At 46.2% G+C, this 17,617-nt stretch overlaps 1 protein-coding gene across 1 annotated transcript in view; it reads right to left on the minus strand.

Moving 5' to 3' along the window:
* Positions 1-17,617, minus strand: part of LOC309855936 (uncharacterized protein) — a 34,632-nt gene that overhangs the window by 15,447 nt on the left and 1,568 nt on the right. The window contains exons 2-11 of the mRNA XM_082716530.1: positions 8,790-8,824; positions 8,599-8,685; positions 6,654-6,695; positions 6,302-6,331; positions 2,796-2,840; positions 2,391-2,438; positions 2,178-2,224; positions 2,028-2,077; positions 1,536-1,753; positions 1,182-1,432 (exon numbers count right to left, since the gene is read on the minus strand). Of these exons, the coding sequence (XP_082572656.1) occupies positions 1,182-1,432; positions 1,536-1,753; positions 2,028-2,077; positions 2,178-2,224; positions 2,391-2,438; positions 2,796-2,840; positions 6,302-6,331; positions 6,654-6,695; positions 8,599-8,685; positions 8,790-8,824 (853 nt within the window). The remainder of the gene's footprint in view (positions 1-1,181; positions 1,433-1,535; positions 1,754-2,027; positions 2,078-2,177; positions 2,225-2,390; positions 2,439-2,795; positions 2,841-6,301; positions 6,332-6,653; positions 6,696-8,598; positions 8,686-8,789; positions 8,825-17,617) is intronic.

Genomic DNA, 17,617 nt, shown 5'->3' on the forward strand with positions numbered 1-17,617 from the left:
AAGATTATAGGAAGCATATTTACCTTCTTAGGAAGAAACTAAAAACCTATTACTTAATAGAGTTCTTAAATTTTAATATATATTGCCAATTACAATCAATATAACTTGTGTTTAAAGCCATCAAAACACTATAACCTGAAAACACTGGAGATAGGCAGTGTGACCTTGGAGGGGGCCAAGGGCTGGGTACCCCAAGATGGGCCACTCTGGCATGAAGATTATTTTTAAATAATAAATAATTTAAAAAATAATAATAATTTTAATATAATAATAATAATAAATTTTTAAAAAGCAATCAAGGGTGAGGGCATGAGTGAATAGGTGAAGGAGATAAGAGTACACTTATCACAATTAGCCCTGAGTAATGTATAGAATTGATGAATCCCTGTACTGCTCACCTAAAACCAAGATAACATTGTATATTAACTATACTGGAATTTTTTTAAAAATTAACTAATTCAAACAATTTTTTAAAAAAGGCAACCGAAACACAGCAGATTCAGGAAAGGCTCCTAACCTCCCTGACAACTGACTAAAAGACTTTGGACAGGGAGCTGGCGTGGCTCAGTCAGTTTAGCGTCTGCCTTCGGCACAAGTCAGATCCTGAGATCTAGTCCTGCATCAGGCTCCTCGCTCAGCAGGGAGCCTGCTTCTCCCAATGCCTCTCACCCCGTCTTATGCTCTCTCTCACTCTCTCGAATAAATAAGTAAAATCTTTAAAAAAAAAGAAAAAAGAAAAGAAGAATTCAGATAGAGGACCTGCTCCAGAAAGAGAACTGTCACTAGAGATAACAACACTAGCACATGAACTAGGTATGGAAGACAGGGAGGAACATAGCAAGGCCTGTTTAAGCAAAGTCCTCTATGTCCCATGGCTCTGAGTGGCCCAAGAGACACTTGTTTACCAAACATTTATTCTTTTTCATTTTCCTGTGAGTTGCGTTTCTTTCCACTGAAGTCCCAGACCCCCGCCCCCTTCTGCTTGGATCGGAATGACCACCCTCCCGCAATCAGAGGACTTGGCACGCCCCAGGCACTGACCCTCTGACCTCTCTAGGTGAGTGCCAAATGAGACCCACAGAGGGCAGACGCTTCAGTTAACAAGAATGGGACCCACACACATGGCATCATGTTGGAACCCAAAGTAATCGACACTTATTATTCATTCTCGTTAAATTTACCTTGATGAACGACTCGTTATTGGTTGCTATGTACACCCGAAAAGACAAGGATGGGTTATGATCAATGGCTTTGTAGAGAATCACGGCCCCGTGGTGGTATACAGTCTCTTCACTTTGAATAACCGGCCCCACAGGAGAAAGAGAGCTCACGCGCCATTTGACGTGGGTTGTAGAATGATCCATGGTGGATTCTAATGAGGCCCCAGAACTTTTAACATGTAAGACTTTGAACGTCATATTGGCATTGTGGTCTGTTAAAATATGAAGGTAAATCAGCACTCTGGGCAGGACACGGGTTGCACACACATACACACACATGCACAAAAATTAGACATTTAGGAAACAAGTACTTACGACCCAAGCAGAGGGAATGTGGAAACTGAATGGAGGTGAGACAGGTTGGGTCACATTTAACATCAAACAAGGGTCCACCGACAACCCAGGGTTTAACAACCAGGTCTGCAAATTTGCTCCAGGACAAAACGCAATACTTGATGTCAACTTTTCTGTTAACTTCAAATATCAGACCAGTTTCCGTGCACTGGTAAGTTCCCTCTGTGTCCAACTTCAGTCTGCATTGGACAGATAAGAACACCTTTTTAGTCCTTATGTTTGGTCGGGGAGGATTTCTTAAAACTACTTGTGTTTTTAATTCCATTCAAAAGCACTAATGAAATTCTATAGCATTCTGAAGAAGCATCACTACCAAAGAAAATAGCCCAAGGAAGTACATAAAGTGTGTGAAATTAATTATGTTGTTCTGTGTTTCCCCTACCTGGGGTCATTTTTATGTGTGAAGTTAAGTTACTGATGATGTTTAAGTCTTCTCTATTCACAACTACTTACAAAAACTGTTCCCTGGAAAGCGGCCTGGGGGTCACTTGCTCATTTTGTTTCTGGAGAAAAAGTACACACATAAAAGCAGGTAATACACAAGTAATGTTACTTTCTTAAAGCAAATTAAAGAATCATACTCTATAATGAAAATATACTTACATTTTCAACATTGCAGTGTTCACAGTGAGGTTGGATTTTTTGAAGTTCTAAATGATAGAGAAAAAGTTTTATGTATATGAATGTGGTTGGCATTTTCGAATACAAATTTTTTCGTAAGTATATGTGACAGGATGAGATGACAAAGTTCAAAGGCACATGCCCCTGAGCAATAACAATATTTGGAAGAATATTTTGGAAAATGTCAGTTTATACCTGAATGCGAATGCTCTTTGGGCAATTCCTTCTCCTCCCACTCTTCCGCTGTGAACGAGATCACACATGCATTGGCAGGAGTCAGTCACGGGGTAAATCGTACATGACTCAAGCACCCACCTTAGCTTCCCAACCCACAGAACTTTAAACGTGTATTTAAACACCTCCACACGTCAATCCAATGACACATGAGACACTACGTCTGTCGATCCCACTCTAGGTCTAAAGTGTGAAAACGGGCTTGAATGCGACTCGAGTTTTGGTGTGCCCCATCTCGGCACATAAAACTTTATGTGATCTTTCTCTGCAGCCATCATCCTTACACGGGGCCCACACGTCCTCCTTTCACACAAGCACGGGAGAGCAGCAGAGGAACCAGAGGTAAGCACGTCGCCCTGTTCTTACTCTGAGCAGAAGCTTCCTCCACGCAAGACCCTCCTGGCTCCCCATCTGTGAAGACAAGAAAGGGCATATGAGCCATCTCCTCATCAGTTATTCCTCCCCAGGGCCAGCGTCTCCGCTGGAGAGCGGCAGCCTCCACTGAAGATTCATCCACGGCCCAAGATAATGCTCGGCTGGCATCAGCCCTCCAGCTATTAGGGTTAGACATTAGCTTGGAAGAAAAGAACTGATATCAGATTTTAGGCCTATTTAAACTGGAACAACTGTAAGGGTCTCTGATTTGGCATGCAGATTCCTTCCACACCGATAAAGGCCCTGTATGGTCTGGCTCTTCATTACTTCATCTTCTGCCTGCCTCCCCCCGCACCTGCTGCCCTCCAGTCACCTCCCGCCATGTCTCCACCCCAAAGCACACTCCTGACTTTGCATATACTGTCTCCTCCCACAAATATTCGTCTTGCTTGCCCCCTCACATCTTTGTGGTCTCTGCTCAAATGTGCCCTTATCTGAGAGGCTTTTCTGATACAAATGCACACTCCCCCTCCCTGAAACAGGGCCTGCCTGACATATTCATTTCCTTCAGGGCATCTCCCCACCTTGCACACTGTGGTTTAGTGTCTTCTGCTTCCTGTTTCTCTCCCCCCTAGAATGTAAGCTTCATGAGGACTGTAACCCTAGGGCCTAGTAAGTGCTCAGTCACTATTTTCTGAATGATTAGACTTCCATACTACAAAATATATTAAGAAAGGGAAAGCAGGGGTACCTGGGTGGCTCAGTGGGTTAAAGCCTCTGTCTTCGGCTCAGGTCATGATCCCAGGGTCCTGGGATCGAGCCCCACATCCGGCTTTCAGCTCTCTGCAAGCCTGCTTCCTCCTCTCTCTCTGCCTGCCTTTCTGCCTACTTGGGATCTCTATCAAATAAATAAATAAAATCTGAAAAAAAAATTAAAAAAGAAAAAAAAAAGAAAGGGAAAGCAGGGGCACCTGAGTGGCTCAGTCGGTTAAGCATCTGCCTTCGGCTCAGGTCATGATCCTGGAATACTGGGACTGAGCCCCACACTGGGCTCCCTGCACAGCAGGGTGTCTACTTCTCCCTCTGCCCCTCACCCTGCTCTTGTTCTCTCTCTCTCATATTCTCTCTCTCTCTCTCACTCTCTCTCAATAAACAAATAAAATCTTTTTTTTTTTTTAAAGAAAGAAAGGGAACAGCAATGAATTTTTCTATTATCTACACTGGTCACTAGTTGCATGAGCTTGACCTCTCTGGTGGCATTACTAAGTGTCCCCATGCTTCACTTTCCACATCTATCAAATGGGGATTAGAATAATACCATCCCCCCCCCAAAATTAAGGAAAATTAAATGACCATGCCCTAATTCAGTAAGTGTTACATAACTATTATTAACTATTATTTTGCTACGGTGATAGGTGGGACTCATTAAAAAATTTACAAATTTTAGACAACAATTCCTGTCACTTACGGCAAGACCTAATGTGTCAAATGCTTGGTTTTATATTGTAGACGTCTGAACAACCTCTGGAAGGGTCACCCCATGGGTAAGGCACTCATCAATACATATACAAGGTCCTATGCCATCCCCCACGCCCAGAAGGTACAGACACCCCCCAGGACAGCGCTCCACCCCAGCACACACAAGCTGCCTCATTTGTCAGCCTATCGGGAGCTCCAGCTTTAAAAAAAAAAAAAAATTAAGATCACATGGCAACAGAGATTAAAAGTATTCAGAGTCCTGGACTCAGAACACTATAGATCTGAAATACCGACCACCTCCTGCACCACACTACCCTCCAATCATATTTCCTCAGTCACTGTCCTATAAAGGATCATAAAATTCTACTTTATTGGTTGGCTGTATGTCTGCGTTGTATTTCATCCACAGCCCATGGTTTTCTGCCTTAGGAGCAGAGAAAGTGAAAGAGATCAGAGAATCCTAACCAGCAAACACCGAGCCTCTGACCAGGTCTTCCCAGCCAAAGCAGAGAAATTGATGTAATTCTCCCCAACTTATCAACCACAGCTTCCCTTCAAGCATCGTTGGGTGACCCCAGAGTTCATGCCTGTGAGTAGCAAGCATATCCACTTGGGAAGAGAACGGGTAGGCTGCCCTGTTAGCTAGAGCACAGAGGAGCGAACAGTCCAAGGCAGCCCACCTGGTCTTTCCACCCGACCTGAGAATGCAGGCGAAGAATCACAGACATTTTAACAAAGAGAATAATCTTGGGGGAAGGCAGGACTCTTCCATGACCTGGGGCTCGCTCCACAGACAGGCATCCTCAGCCCGCCCACAGAAGATGCCAGGACACTTGGGACTGCCAGAGAATACCAAGATGTCTAACCCAGCCAAGGGCCAGCCCCTCGGTGCTCCACGTTTTCCCTGCTGACCACACTGACCGCACCAATTCTGAGCCTATCTTGAGCCTCACTGAACACTGCATTCCACCTATGTTGCCTGCCTGGGTGAGGCCCTGGCCCTGGCCTAGCTTCTGGACCCTGAGGGTCCTGACTCTGGACTCCATGTCTCTACGGCCCTTTACCCAGTTATTACCAGGGATAACAGCAGAAACCTGATCCAATGCCAGCTTTCTAGTTTGATTTCTATTTTAATCCAATCTACGGAGGCTGGACTTTTGACTGCATTTTGGAGGATGAAATAATCCATAATGTACAGAGAATTGGGGGTGAGAGGGTTGGCATACATTTTTGCTTTATGGCTATCAGAATATGACATCTCCACGAGGGTGCTACACACTATTACACACATTATCACAGCTTCTCCTCAATGTATAACATGATTGCAAGAACGTACAGTTACCATCACAGGTTCTCCACTGAGAAATTGCAGAGAGAATCAGACTATCTAAGGACTTATGAGCGAAGAGACTTCATTTATTTTAAGTACTGCAAAGGAGCCCTCTGACTGCCCTGCTACAGCATTCAGGGGCAGATCAGAGTCTAAGAACTGGAGGGGGGAGGAGGGTCCTACAGTAAAAAGAAAATGACTTAAAATACAAGCTTAGTCACTCACAAAACTTTCGACAAAAACCATATTTTATATTTAGAATTCCCTTCAAGTGGTTTCATTCTCAAGTTGTTCACGGAGAGCTACAACAGCACGCCAGAAACCCCCAAGCACAAATGGAGCACTTGCAGCGGCAGACAGTCAGTGGGCCACAATCCTGAGCAGCGGGCCCCACCGAGGCAAGCTGCGGCCGCTTACCGCCGGCCCCTCAGGCAGGGGCCTCAGAGCAGCACAGCACATGTACAGTCTTGGTACCGACGCACATCACAGGCACATGCTTTTTTTTTTGCCCTGTGTAGTGAGTTCACATTTCCAAAACACTTAGAGAAGTTTCCTAACGTTCACCTTAATTTTGCACGGGGAGAAAGATAACGAGCAAGTGATCGGTAATGTAAAAATCCCAGAGGCTATCCTCCCCTTTCTTCCTTTCAACAACAAAAAATAAAACTGAGAGGAAGGATATACTCACTTGTTTGTTCTGGTTCTGGTTCCTCATTATCTGCAAAAAAGCAAAGAAGTCTAAATCAAACTCTTTGGACAACCAAGAGGAAACACGGGCTAATGGGAGAACAGGTAAAATGCTTGGCTCTCGCCACCAGCAACCATTTCCTGCCTTTCTTCTTCAGCTCATCCTGTCCTCCCACTTCGCTTGCCAACTGGAAAGTATTTACCACGTAGGCACTTCTTCAGGACTTCAGAAAACCATGCTAGTAATAGGTCCTCAAACCATATAAGGGATGTGTGCGTTACTTTAAAATAAAAATGAAGGCTCATAGGTTCAACCAGGATTCCGTGATTAAGGAAAAGCGTACGTTACTCACCAGATTCACTCTCAGAGCTGCTCTCAGAACTGCTGTCCTCTCCTGAACAGAAACATACGCCAAGGGAAGTTCGCAGTGAATAAAAAGTAAGAACTATTTTTTAATTATATCTATTATAAAATAGATGCAAACTCAACTAATTTCTTCCTAATTTAATAAATTCTATTGAGTCCAAAACCAGTCTGGTTTCTCTAAGAGGGGGCTTGTTTTTCTCTGGAACTGGACAGAACATACTGAGTACGAGCTCCTGTTAACCCTCTGGCTGCGGGAATCACTTCCTCTGGTTGCTGCTCAAGCCCTTCTCAGTGGTGACTCGCCCTCCCTGCTCCCGTCTGGCTCCTGCATTTGCACATCTGGACATGTCACACACACGAGGCCAGTGACACAACTGTGCAGAAGTCCTGGAGTGGGCATGCCACTGACTGAAGCACAGGACAAATGTAGTCCCTATTATCCAACTACTTCTGGAAAAAGTGGCCCCCAAGAACGCTCCCTCCTCCTCCTCACCCCCAACTCCACGTCTCAGTCCACTGCAATCACGCTTCTGTTCCCACAGCTTGCTGGAAATCCTCTCCCTGGTGTCTCTAAAGGACCACTAACCCCCAGAAAAGAACTCCTGCAGGTAGACACCCATCACTCCCTCCTGCCCACAAGACCCTCCCGAGATGTCTGTCCTGGTTCTCCTACCTCTCTCAAAGCTTTCCACCGGTGGCCTTGCCACTCCTCTCTTCTCCCACCACCCCCCTCCCCAGTTAATGCCCCAGGCCCCACATTTCCAGCCTCTCTTCCCCCTAGAGCCCTCAGCAGGCGTGGCACCAACTCCCCAGTAGGATCCCGACCGCCACCTCCAGGGACACCTGGGCCTCTCCTGGCAGACCCCAGGAGCAGCCCAGGCCCAACCTGCCGGCCAGGCTCATTCCCCCACCCCCACTCCTCATTCTCTGTACCTCCCAGTTTCCAGACCCTGCCTCCCCCTCCCCCTAATAATGCTATTAGCATTATTCCCAAACCCTCCCTCCCTATGTTCGTAGGGAAGGAGTGGCAGCAGTTACAGGGAGGAAGGAAAAGATCTGAGAATAATGTCGAGAACAAGAATAATTGCAGCCCACAGCAGCTTGTTCTGAGTGTTCTATGTGCCAGGCACGTATATATGTTAACTTGTTTACATGTATTTACTCATTTTTTTATTCATTTTGTATATGTATACTTTACATATATTTATGTAAAACACTTCACAACGTATTTACACCGTTCTCCTCACGACTGTCCAATCATGAAAGCGGAGGCCAGCCCACTTGCAGGGCTAGAAGCACAGAACAGGGGCTCTCAATGCTCGCTGCACCTTGGAACCACCGGGAAAGCTTTCTCAACACATCCATGCCCGGACTCAGCCCTTCCCTAGAGGTTCTGATTTAGCTGGTCTGGGGTGGGGCCTGAACAGCAGTATTTACCTTTAAAGTCTCCAGATGACTGCCACGTGCAGCCAGGGCTGAGAACCGCTGGCCTAGAATCAATCTATTTTAACCACTCCCCTAGTCCCCAAACTTGAACGCCAGGATGACTGCCGCTCCTTCTCCAAGCCTTTCCAGGTACCTTCCCACTGCCCGGAAGTCCCTCCACCAAGCCTCACCTCTGGAGTTCCCAGGGATCCATGCAAACCCAGCCCAAAGTCACTTCTGTGGTCCTCCTCCCCACCGGCTTAGCCACGCCTCCTCGGCGACCCCTCCTGTCACACGGACCAACTGGCAAACAGTGGCCGCTTGTCTCGCAGTTGGTCTGTGAGGCCTTGAAGACGGAGGCCCTGTCTTATCCCCTTAGTTGGCCAGCACTCACCCTGACACACAACGCTCAAGGTATGAACGAACATTCACCCAGCTTCAAAGTCCCAAGCAGACCAAGACCAGCCTCCTAGTCGGTTTCCTCGCTTAGGGAAACTGCCACCTACCAGTCTGGGGCGGCGTGCCTCCTTCTTCAGTCACTCCTTGCCCTTCGTGTAAGGAGGCAGGCTTGCAAGGCAGCAGTTGGGAAATGCCTGAATGCAACATAAGTAAAATAAATGATCATTCTCGAAAACGGCAAATGCTCCACAGAGTGTAAGTTTTTTAACACCTCCACACTGACTTAGGAGTACCGTACCTTTTCCTTCTGAAGGGGCATTGTGAGGGTCATCACTGCAACAAGAAAAGAAAAAGACTTTGAAAAACCGATACTAATTTTATATAAAATAATTACAAAAATCTTCAAAATGATCATTATATTGTTTCTCCAGAAATGCTGCAAATTAAAGAACTCTCTCCCTCCTCAAAGGTTTTCCTGCCCCTCTCACTCTCCACCTGTGGCCTGACCCCACGTACTGCCAGGCCAAACTCATCAGTGGGGCTTCTTGGGAGTGCACCTGACCCCTTCTGGTCCCATCACACCCCCAGGAGCCAGCACCACACCTTCCAGGCTCACGGGATTGCCAGTCCATGCCCAGCCATCTGGCCTTCCTCTGTCACATCCCTAGGCACACAGTCCTAACTGCCCATCCCGCGCTGGCATCCAGCCCTCCATCTGGTTGCGTGAGTCATCCTCCCTCTCCCTGGTCATCTTGCTCTGCCTCCCTGGCCTTCTTCCTCACATATGGCACCCAAATAGTGAGGGCTCCTGTAGCAAGCATGTAACGAGAAGGCCTCTCCCTTGTCCTCTCCATGCCTGAACTCTCCATGCCCTATGCACATGGTCTCCACTCTCCCTCTCCCCAATCCCCCCTGCACTCAAAGCCACCTGGCTTCTGCTCTCCCACGCTGCCACGGACTCCTGGCCAACAGACCCAGTGGGCCCTCTGCAGTCCTCAGAGACCACGGCCTCACAAGATGAAGCAGGTGGCGGGCTTTTCCGTGGCTTCCGCGTCCCTTCTTACCTGGTCTGCTGCCACCTCCCACCTCCCCTGTGGCAGTGACCTCCCCCCTCTCTGGGTGCTTCACCCCCCCACCAGCCTCCATCAGCCCCCAGGGTAGCAGCAGCTACATGATCAGGAGTCACCCCTGTGCGCCCTTGTCTTCCCACCTCACACCACCTCAGGGTGCCTCTTCACACAGGGTTTCTGATCCTAAATCTGCACCTCCTTCCCAGTCCTCTTCTTGGAGTCCCAGATGCCCAGGGTCTTTAAATTAAATATTTTAAATTAGCTATGCTGTTAAGCGCTTTAAATTAACTACGCTACTACCTGTCTTCAGGGAGAACCTGCTCCTCCTGACCTGTCTCTGCAGAGAATCACATCCCGAGGGCACCTAGCTGGGACCTCGGCCCTCACCAGCTCCTGCCCCCTCTTGCTCATCAAGCAGCCAGTCCTCCTGAGCCTCCCTCTAGACACCTCTCAAATCTGTCCCCTCCTCAGCATACACTCTCTCCCTCAGTTCCAGTGCGCTCCCCTCCACCCCCCCACCCCGTCTCTCACCATGGGCCCTCAAGGTAATTTTCTCATAATTACTATGCATGCCTGCAGTCTCCCTCTCCTGGCTCATCAGTGACTATCAGTGTGGTCTCCTCACACCTTTGCTCATACCCTTCTGTGGCTTCTCACTGGTTTCTAGCTAAACCTAAGCTCTTTGGGAGGGTGCACAATGACCTCCACCCTGCTCTGGTGTCTCCCCTCCATGCGCTCACCCAGAGTGAAAGATCTTCGGTGTCCCAAGCACACCCTGGATCTCTCTCTCTCTCTCTCTCACACACACACACACACACACACACACACATCACTCTCTGTATCACCACCCCCACCTAGGGTCACTGCCTATGGCCTTGCAAATCATGTGCCCCAACTTTGGAGGATCTGTGAACATGCACTCTGCAGGGGGTGTTGGGGCACCTCTGGGAGGTGTGTGTGCAGAGAAGTGACAGCCCGGCCCTCCCCTTGATGCCAAAACTGCTATTCATCATGGAAGAACAGTACTTCTCATGGTATAGTCTGAGGAACATGAGAGTTATTTGAGGTACGCTCTAAAAACTGCTGTTTTGGGCCCACTGAATCAGAATCTTTGAGGAATAAATGAAAAGAGAGGAAGAAAACAACAATGATGTTATTTGCACTTATACATGTTTAAAATCTTTATTTTCTCATTCCATCACCGCAAAAAACGTCTCTGAAGGCCATTTTACTAATGCAGAGACTGGCTCAGACAGCTTAATTAACTTCCTCAGGGTCACAGAGCTAAGTACTAGAGAAAGAGCACCTGACTCTAGCCCTTTATGACTTCAAAGCCCACACACTTGCCTGGCCCAGTGCCTTCCCCCCCTGCCCACCACTCCACCCCCAAATCCCAACCCTGGGAGCAAAGTGAGGACCCAGCCAGCAAGGACGGCTGACCAACTGCTTTCCCTCTCCCTCTTCTTCTCCCATGTCAGTTGGGACGCCCAGATGTTGGTGTTGTAAGCCTCCTCAACTCAAGATTTTAGGTAAACGTCCCCAAATATTTGGTATTTCCCAAGCTCCATGGTTCTAGGAAATATACACATCCTCGTTTTCAGACTTAAATCCTTTTGTTTTTTAATCCTCAACTCTTGCTCAAAAGGTCAGGCCATGGTGGCGAAGTTGTAATTGGGAAATGCTTTAAGAAACCAAGAAAGGCTAAAATATGGTTTTTGGTTTGTTTTTTTTTTTTAAAGATTTTATTGATTGGAGCGGGTGGGTGGCTCAATGGGTTAAGCCTCTGCCTTCGGCTCAGGTCATGATCTCAGGGTTCTGGGATTGAGCCCTGCATCAAATCGGGATCTCTGCTTGGCAGGGAACTTCCTTCCCCCTCTCTCTCTGCTGCTTCTCTACCTACTTAACGATTTCCCTCTCTCTCTCTCTCTGTCAAATAAATAAATAAAATCTTTAAAAAACATTTTTTTAAATAAAAAATTAAAAAATAAAAGATTTTATTTATTTATTGAACACAGAGAAAGACCACAAGTGGGCAGAGAAGCAAGCAGAGAGAGAAGGAGAAGCAGGTTCCTTGCTGAGCAGAGAAGCGGATGCGGGATTGGTTCCCAGCACCCTGAGATCATGACATGAGCCAAAGGCAGAGGCTTAACCCACTGAGCCACCCAGGTGCCCCTAAAATATAGTTTTTAATGAAATGTCTAAAAGAATAAGCCAGATGTGACACCTCCTTTCTCTAGACTCCTACCTCTTATAATGCAGTCACTATGTCTTTTAATTTGAATTATGAGAACATGGATTGAAAGTTTGTCATTCTTATTGCATAAATTATGCCTGGTTAAAACCCACTTCTGTGTTCTCAACAAAACTATTTTTCTCCTTACTAGCACTTTCATTTTCCCCTTTCTGCAGCGGCTTATCTGTTTTCAGACATGTATCCATCTGCTTAGATACTACAACTTTTGCTAAAACCCAGAAAGCCTCTGCATAAAGCCTTTATTTTCTCCATGAAGTAGATGAGAGTGAGTGGTGTACAAGATGAGATTAGTGAGGCCCAGAGGTAGAAGGCCAGCTCCCCCACACAGAGACACCAGGCACCAACCGAGGGACAGTGATGGGGGTGGGGCTTAGACCGGATGAGGAGGACGAAGCTCCTCTCCCCACAACAAGGCAACTCTCTCCCCCACCCCCATCCCCCACCCCGCCTCAGAAAAGCCAGACTCCAGGGGACCCACAGGGCCCCTTGCAACTGAATGAATGCTAGGTGGCCACCCTCTCTTCTATCATGGGCGCTGTCCTAAAGCAAAACCACAGCAACTATCAAAAGAGAGCAGCTAGTCCAAATGCTCTCAGTGTAATTCAGGGACTAGAGAGAAGTAGGAAAGGGGCAGGGACATCTATTTAGCACCTGAAGATCCTTAAATACTGATATGGATTTCATCACTGTTACTAGGTAGAATTTTCCTGCAGTTCCAACACCAGCATCAAATATAAATGTTGCCGGGGAGCCTGGGTGGCTCAGGGGGTTAAGCCTCTGCCTTCAGCTCAGGTCATGATTTCAGGGTCCTGGGATTGAGCCACACATCAGGCTGTCTGCTCAGCAGGGAGCCTGCTTCCTCCTCTCTCTCTGCCTGTCTCTCTGCCTACTGGTGATCTCTGTCAAATAAATAAATAAAATCTTAACATATATATATGTGTGTGTGTGTGTGTGTATATATATATATGTATATATATACATATATATATGTATATATATATATGCGCGTTCCTGAGCTGCTACAGGACATAAAATACGGGCTTAAAAACTTCAAAGTGCTAATATTAAGTGAGTGTTTATTACCTGTTTGTTGGAAAATGTGGATTCTGTGAAACTAAGTGCAAATGAGTAAAACCAGTTGTCAGAATTAAGTCATAGCTGCAATTAAATGAAACCTGAGAGCAACACCAAATCCTCACATAGGTTCAGGACCTTAAAACTTCCAAGAATGCTTTCAGAACCACAAGAGCACCAGTTCCTCACACGAACTCTGCCAGGAAGACGTGGCCAGGACTGCCATCCCCACGTGCAGCTCAGAGGTCTTGCTTGCGTCATGTGGCCAAACCCACCCGGGGCAGGAGCGATGCAGGAGAACCAGAACACAAGCATTCCAAGCTCTCGGAGGAAGCCCCATCTCCCCCCCTTGGCAGCCAGCTTGACTCTGTGCAGCCTGGGCAGGTGACTATTGGGCATAAGAATGATTTCACTCCAATCTGGCTCTGTAAGTAATAAGTCTCCACCTAAAGATTTTTAACAATCCTTAAAGTAAAAATAAAGTCTTACTATGTATGTGTTAAATGTTTGCTGTGTGCTGGAAATTAAGCCAAGGACTCAGCCTTATGTCAATCAGCTCATTTAAACATCATGACCATCTTTTAAGTGCCTAACACTGGGCTAGTAAGTATCCCCATCGCACAGAAGAAGAAATAATGCTCAGAGATCTTGGGTGACTCATTCAAGAATCATGGTCTATCTGATTGCAGAGTCCAAACTTTTATCAGTACAGTTTAACAACAAAAAGCTAAAAATTCTGCCAAGCAGAATAATGACAAAACACCAGTCTTTCTTCCTACTAAGGTTCCTACTGCCGATGAAGATAATTCTCCACTGTAGGTAAACAGAGTTTTTAGGCATAATTACATCCATAATAAGCCCCAAATCCTCCTCTAACTTCTCACCAGAATTAAACCCAAACTAATGGTAACCCCCAGGTTTTACTTCTTTTAGCCCCTATCAACCTTCTAGAAAACAGACCATAACAAGTAAAGTAAAACCCATAAGTAAATCAGTTAAAGAAAGTGAAAAAGATTTTATGTTAGCCACAAACTAGAGTTAAAACGCACAATCATGAAATAACTATACTTCCCAGGACATAGTCCCAATGCAAATAATATTCTCTATAAGACAGATCTCTTTCCCATCAACTCAGAAGAACAAACGCCTATTTACCCTATGACAGGTGCTGCACTAGGCAGAGGGGATATAAAAGTAACACAAGACACATGAACCTTGTCCCAAGGGAGGAAGAAGACAGATCAGAAAACAAATACATTTGTATATGAGTCAGGGAGAGTAAAATAAAAATAAACATAAGTATAATGTTAGCCCAGAGCAGGCTCTGAGGAACTGGGAAGAACTGAGCTCTTATGCTAAGATCACAGGCACATGGCTAACTACATAGCCAATTAAACCATGATGCTAAGGCCATCTTGCATTTTCAAAGAGTGCTGCTTCCCCACAAACAGGATCCTCTAGCTATTAGGCTCAGAAAAAGCTGAAAATGAAAGGAACCTACAAGATCTTCCAGTCTGATGCATCATTCTACAAGGGGAGAGGGAATCTAGGAGAGGGTAAGTGAATATATACCCACGATCACAGAGCAAGCTATAAGCAGACACAATATCACAACTTGTCCCAGGTCTCCTGGTTTCTTCATCAATTTATTCAACTAATACGTGTGGAGCGTGTGTGCCAGATACCAGTAAACAAAGGAACAGGTCTGTGCCTTCCCCAGCCCATCAGCCTAATGGTGAAGCCTGACTTCCTGTATCGGAGACAGGAAGTGCTTGAGAGAATGACAAGAGAGCTCCTCTAAGATTGAGGAATTGGGGAGGGCTCCCGGGGGAAGTGACATTTAAGCTGAACAACAAAGTACAGCAGAAATGGACAGGAGAGAAGAACTGGAAGTAGCGGGGCAGCTCCTGTCTGAGACAGGAAAGAGTGGATCAAGGCCCAGGAACAGGAGGAAAGCAAGTGTGGTCAGGGGGAGCAAAGCAGGGGATGAGGAAGGTCAGGGAGGGGGAGACCAAACTGATGGTAACCCCCAGGAGGCTAGTGGCAATTATTCAGTCTGCTGAGTAGTCTCTACATTTCCATCCTGGGAAGACTGAAAATGTGAAAGCAGAGAAGGAAGTCAATAGTGCAGGATTCCAGAATCTGCTGTCCTCAACGTCTTCCACGGGAACTGCCTGAACGCGTACGACCCTCTGACAACCTGCAGGTTAAGACACTGTTTGTGTTGAGTCCAGAGGCCTAAGCATTTCCCCAAAGAAAACCTCAGTCCCCCAGGCCACAAGAGCCAGTACCCCTGCAGAGGCAGTTGTAGTACTAGGTGACCAAAACCTCCAAGGGAGCTAGGTAACTTTTAAATGACAAGAGAGCTCCTCTAAGATTGAGGAATTGGGGAGGGCTCCCGGGGGAAGTGACATTTAAGCTGAACGACAAAGTACAGCAGAAATGGACAGGAGAGAAGAACTGGAAGTAGCGGGGCAGCTACTGTCTGAGACAGGAAAGAGTGGATCAAGGCCCAGGAACAGGAGGAAAGCAAGTGTTAGGTTCTTCCAAAGGTCCTTAGCGCTGGCAAAGATGGAAAATGCATGGAGCTGGCTCAACCGGCCAGCTCCTTCACCCACCCCATCCCCTTTTTAAGTTACTCCAATAGGAAAAAATAATGGTGGAACTGGTAGGTCTTTGGGTAACAAAAGGCTGAAGGACTCACTGCATATTATTTGTATTAGGCAAAAACTGGAAGGAACTATCATGCTCACTAAGAGTAAGAAATGGATGAACAAAAATGTGACATTATCATATAAGGGAGTACCGTGAGCAAGGACAATGAAAAGAACTGCTTACACCCCACACTGTGGATCCATCCCAAACAAACATAATGTTGCACAAAACAAGCCAGACATGAAAATTATATGCTGCATGATGCTATTTTTAGAAAGTTTACAAACAAGCAAAATTAATCTCTTGTTCCTTTGGGAAGGAGAAACATGACTGTGAGTAATCAGAGTATGAGAGGGCCATCTAGGGTGCCATGTTTTGTGTCTTGACCTGGGCAGTGTGTTACAGAATGTTCACTTGGTGATGTTCAACTTACCATGCTTGTGTTTTCTGTCTGATTGTGTACACACACACAAAGGGTTTTTGGCATCTAGGGAAAGGAAAAGGAAAGTATCTAGAACTTCAGCTTTACACGCCAGAGTTGTGAATGGAGAAGGACCCTGGCTGGTGGGAGGGCAAGATGAAGTGGCTAACTGCACTGGGGATATGGTCTAAAAGGCAGCTAGCTGTGGGGCGGCAGGAACGCGGGGAAACAGTTTCAGGGTTTATTTCCTTCCTCCTCCTTGTACCTGTCAGTGAGAGCTTTGCAAAACGTACTCCAAAGGGAAGTGGGGCCAGGAGAGAAATGGGCTGGAACCATGCTGGCAGGGAGAAGAGAGGCAGCTGGGACATTTCCAGCAGTGAGAAGACAAGAAGGGAAGGAGGAAAAGAGAAAGAAATCCTGAGTGCCCGGAGTGAACAAAGAGAGCTCTCCTGAGCTGAAGATGTGTGGGGTGGGGGAATTCCCATGACTCAACCCTGTTTCTCTTCTCCCCTCCCTGAACAAACAACATGTGATATACACCTGCAGGAATACAGTTATTGCACTGCTCTACTGTAATTTGTTTCCAAGTCTGGGAACTGAAAAAAAAAAAAAAAAACAACAATGAGTGAGAGTGAAGGGGTGTGTACAGCCAAGAAGTCCACAACCCCAGCATCCAACACATGGTCTGGCATATAATTTGCACTGGAAAAAAAGTGTTCATTGAACAAATATGCGACAGAAAGAACAGGGTAGACATAAAGACTCTATGCCTCAGTATTTTTAAAAATCTGTAAGAAACAGTTTAAATGGCCAAAACTGTGAGAAGGGAATGCTGTGCAGCTACTAAAAATTATAAGCAACAGTAGCTAGCATCTGTGGGGTGTTTTCCAGTTTACAGAGACTGGCACCTCACCCTTGGCTGATACTGAATTTTATGGACTTTGTTGCCATACTGAAACATGAAAATGACACATTACGAACAATCTCCCTGAAGAGGCCAGAAAGATCAGAGATGGGGGACTAAGGAGTTTTGGTGGAAAGAGTTGGGGTGGGTCCATATCCTCCAGCAATACCAACAGGGGCTGGTAGTTCTGGGTAGTCAGCAGAAAAATTCAGTTAGCTCTGTTTGTGTAAATAACTGTGTTAATGTCACATACTATATTTCAATTCACTTCTTCTCTTTATTGTTCTGGCAGGGGGAAACTTGACTTCTAGAAAAGATTTAATTCAGAGCTCTTTAACAATCATTCCCAGGACTTGCTGTTGGGTAAATATCCTCTGTAAGCAGTTTTTGATACTCGATGTGGACTCAGTTCGTGTCCTGTGGTTTTACCCGTGATCTTAACCTCAGGAAACCAAATAGTCAAACCTATCTACACACAGACTTTTCTAGGCTGCCTTCCTGACTGCAACAGTGTTTTAAAGAAAGGGCAGTGGCAGAAAAAAACAAAACCTCCCTCCTCCCTGTGAGAAACTGGGCCTGATGTTTAATGACCCGCGAAAAAGTTAAGTCGTAGACACTTTAAACTTGGGCACTCGCTCCTTGCTCTAGTTGTTCCTGTAGAAACTTGGTTCTGCAGCAGTGACTGTCCTAAAAGAAAATTTTCTGCAGTCTGAATCCTTGCTGAGCGTTTCTGCACTGCTTTGGGTGA

The sequence above is a fragment of the Mustela nivalis genome (genome assembly GCF_964662115.1).
Source record: "Mustela nivalis genome assembly, chromosome: 1".
NCBI classification, from domain to species: Eukaryota; Metazoa; Chordata; class Mammalia; order Carnivora; family Mustelidae; genus Mustela; species Mustela nivalis.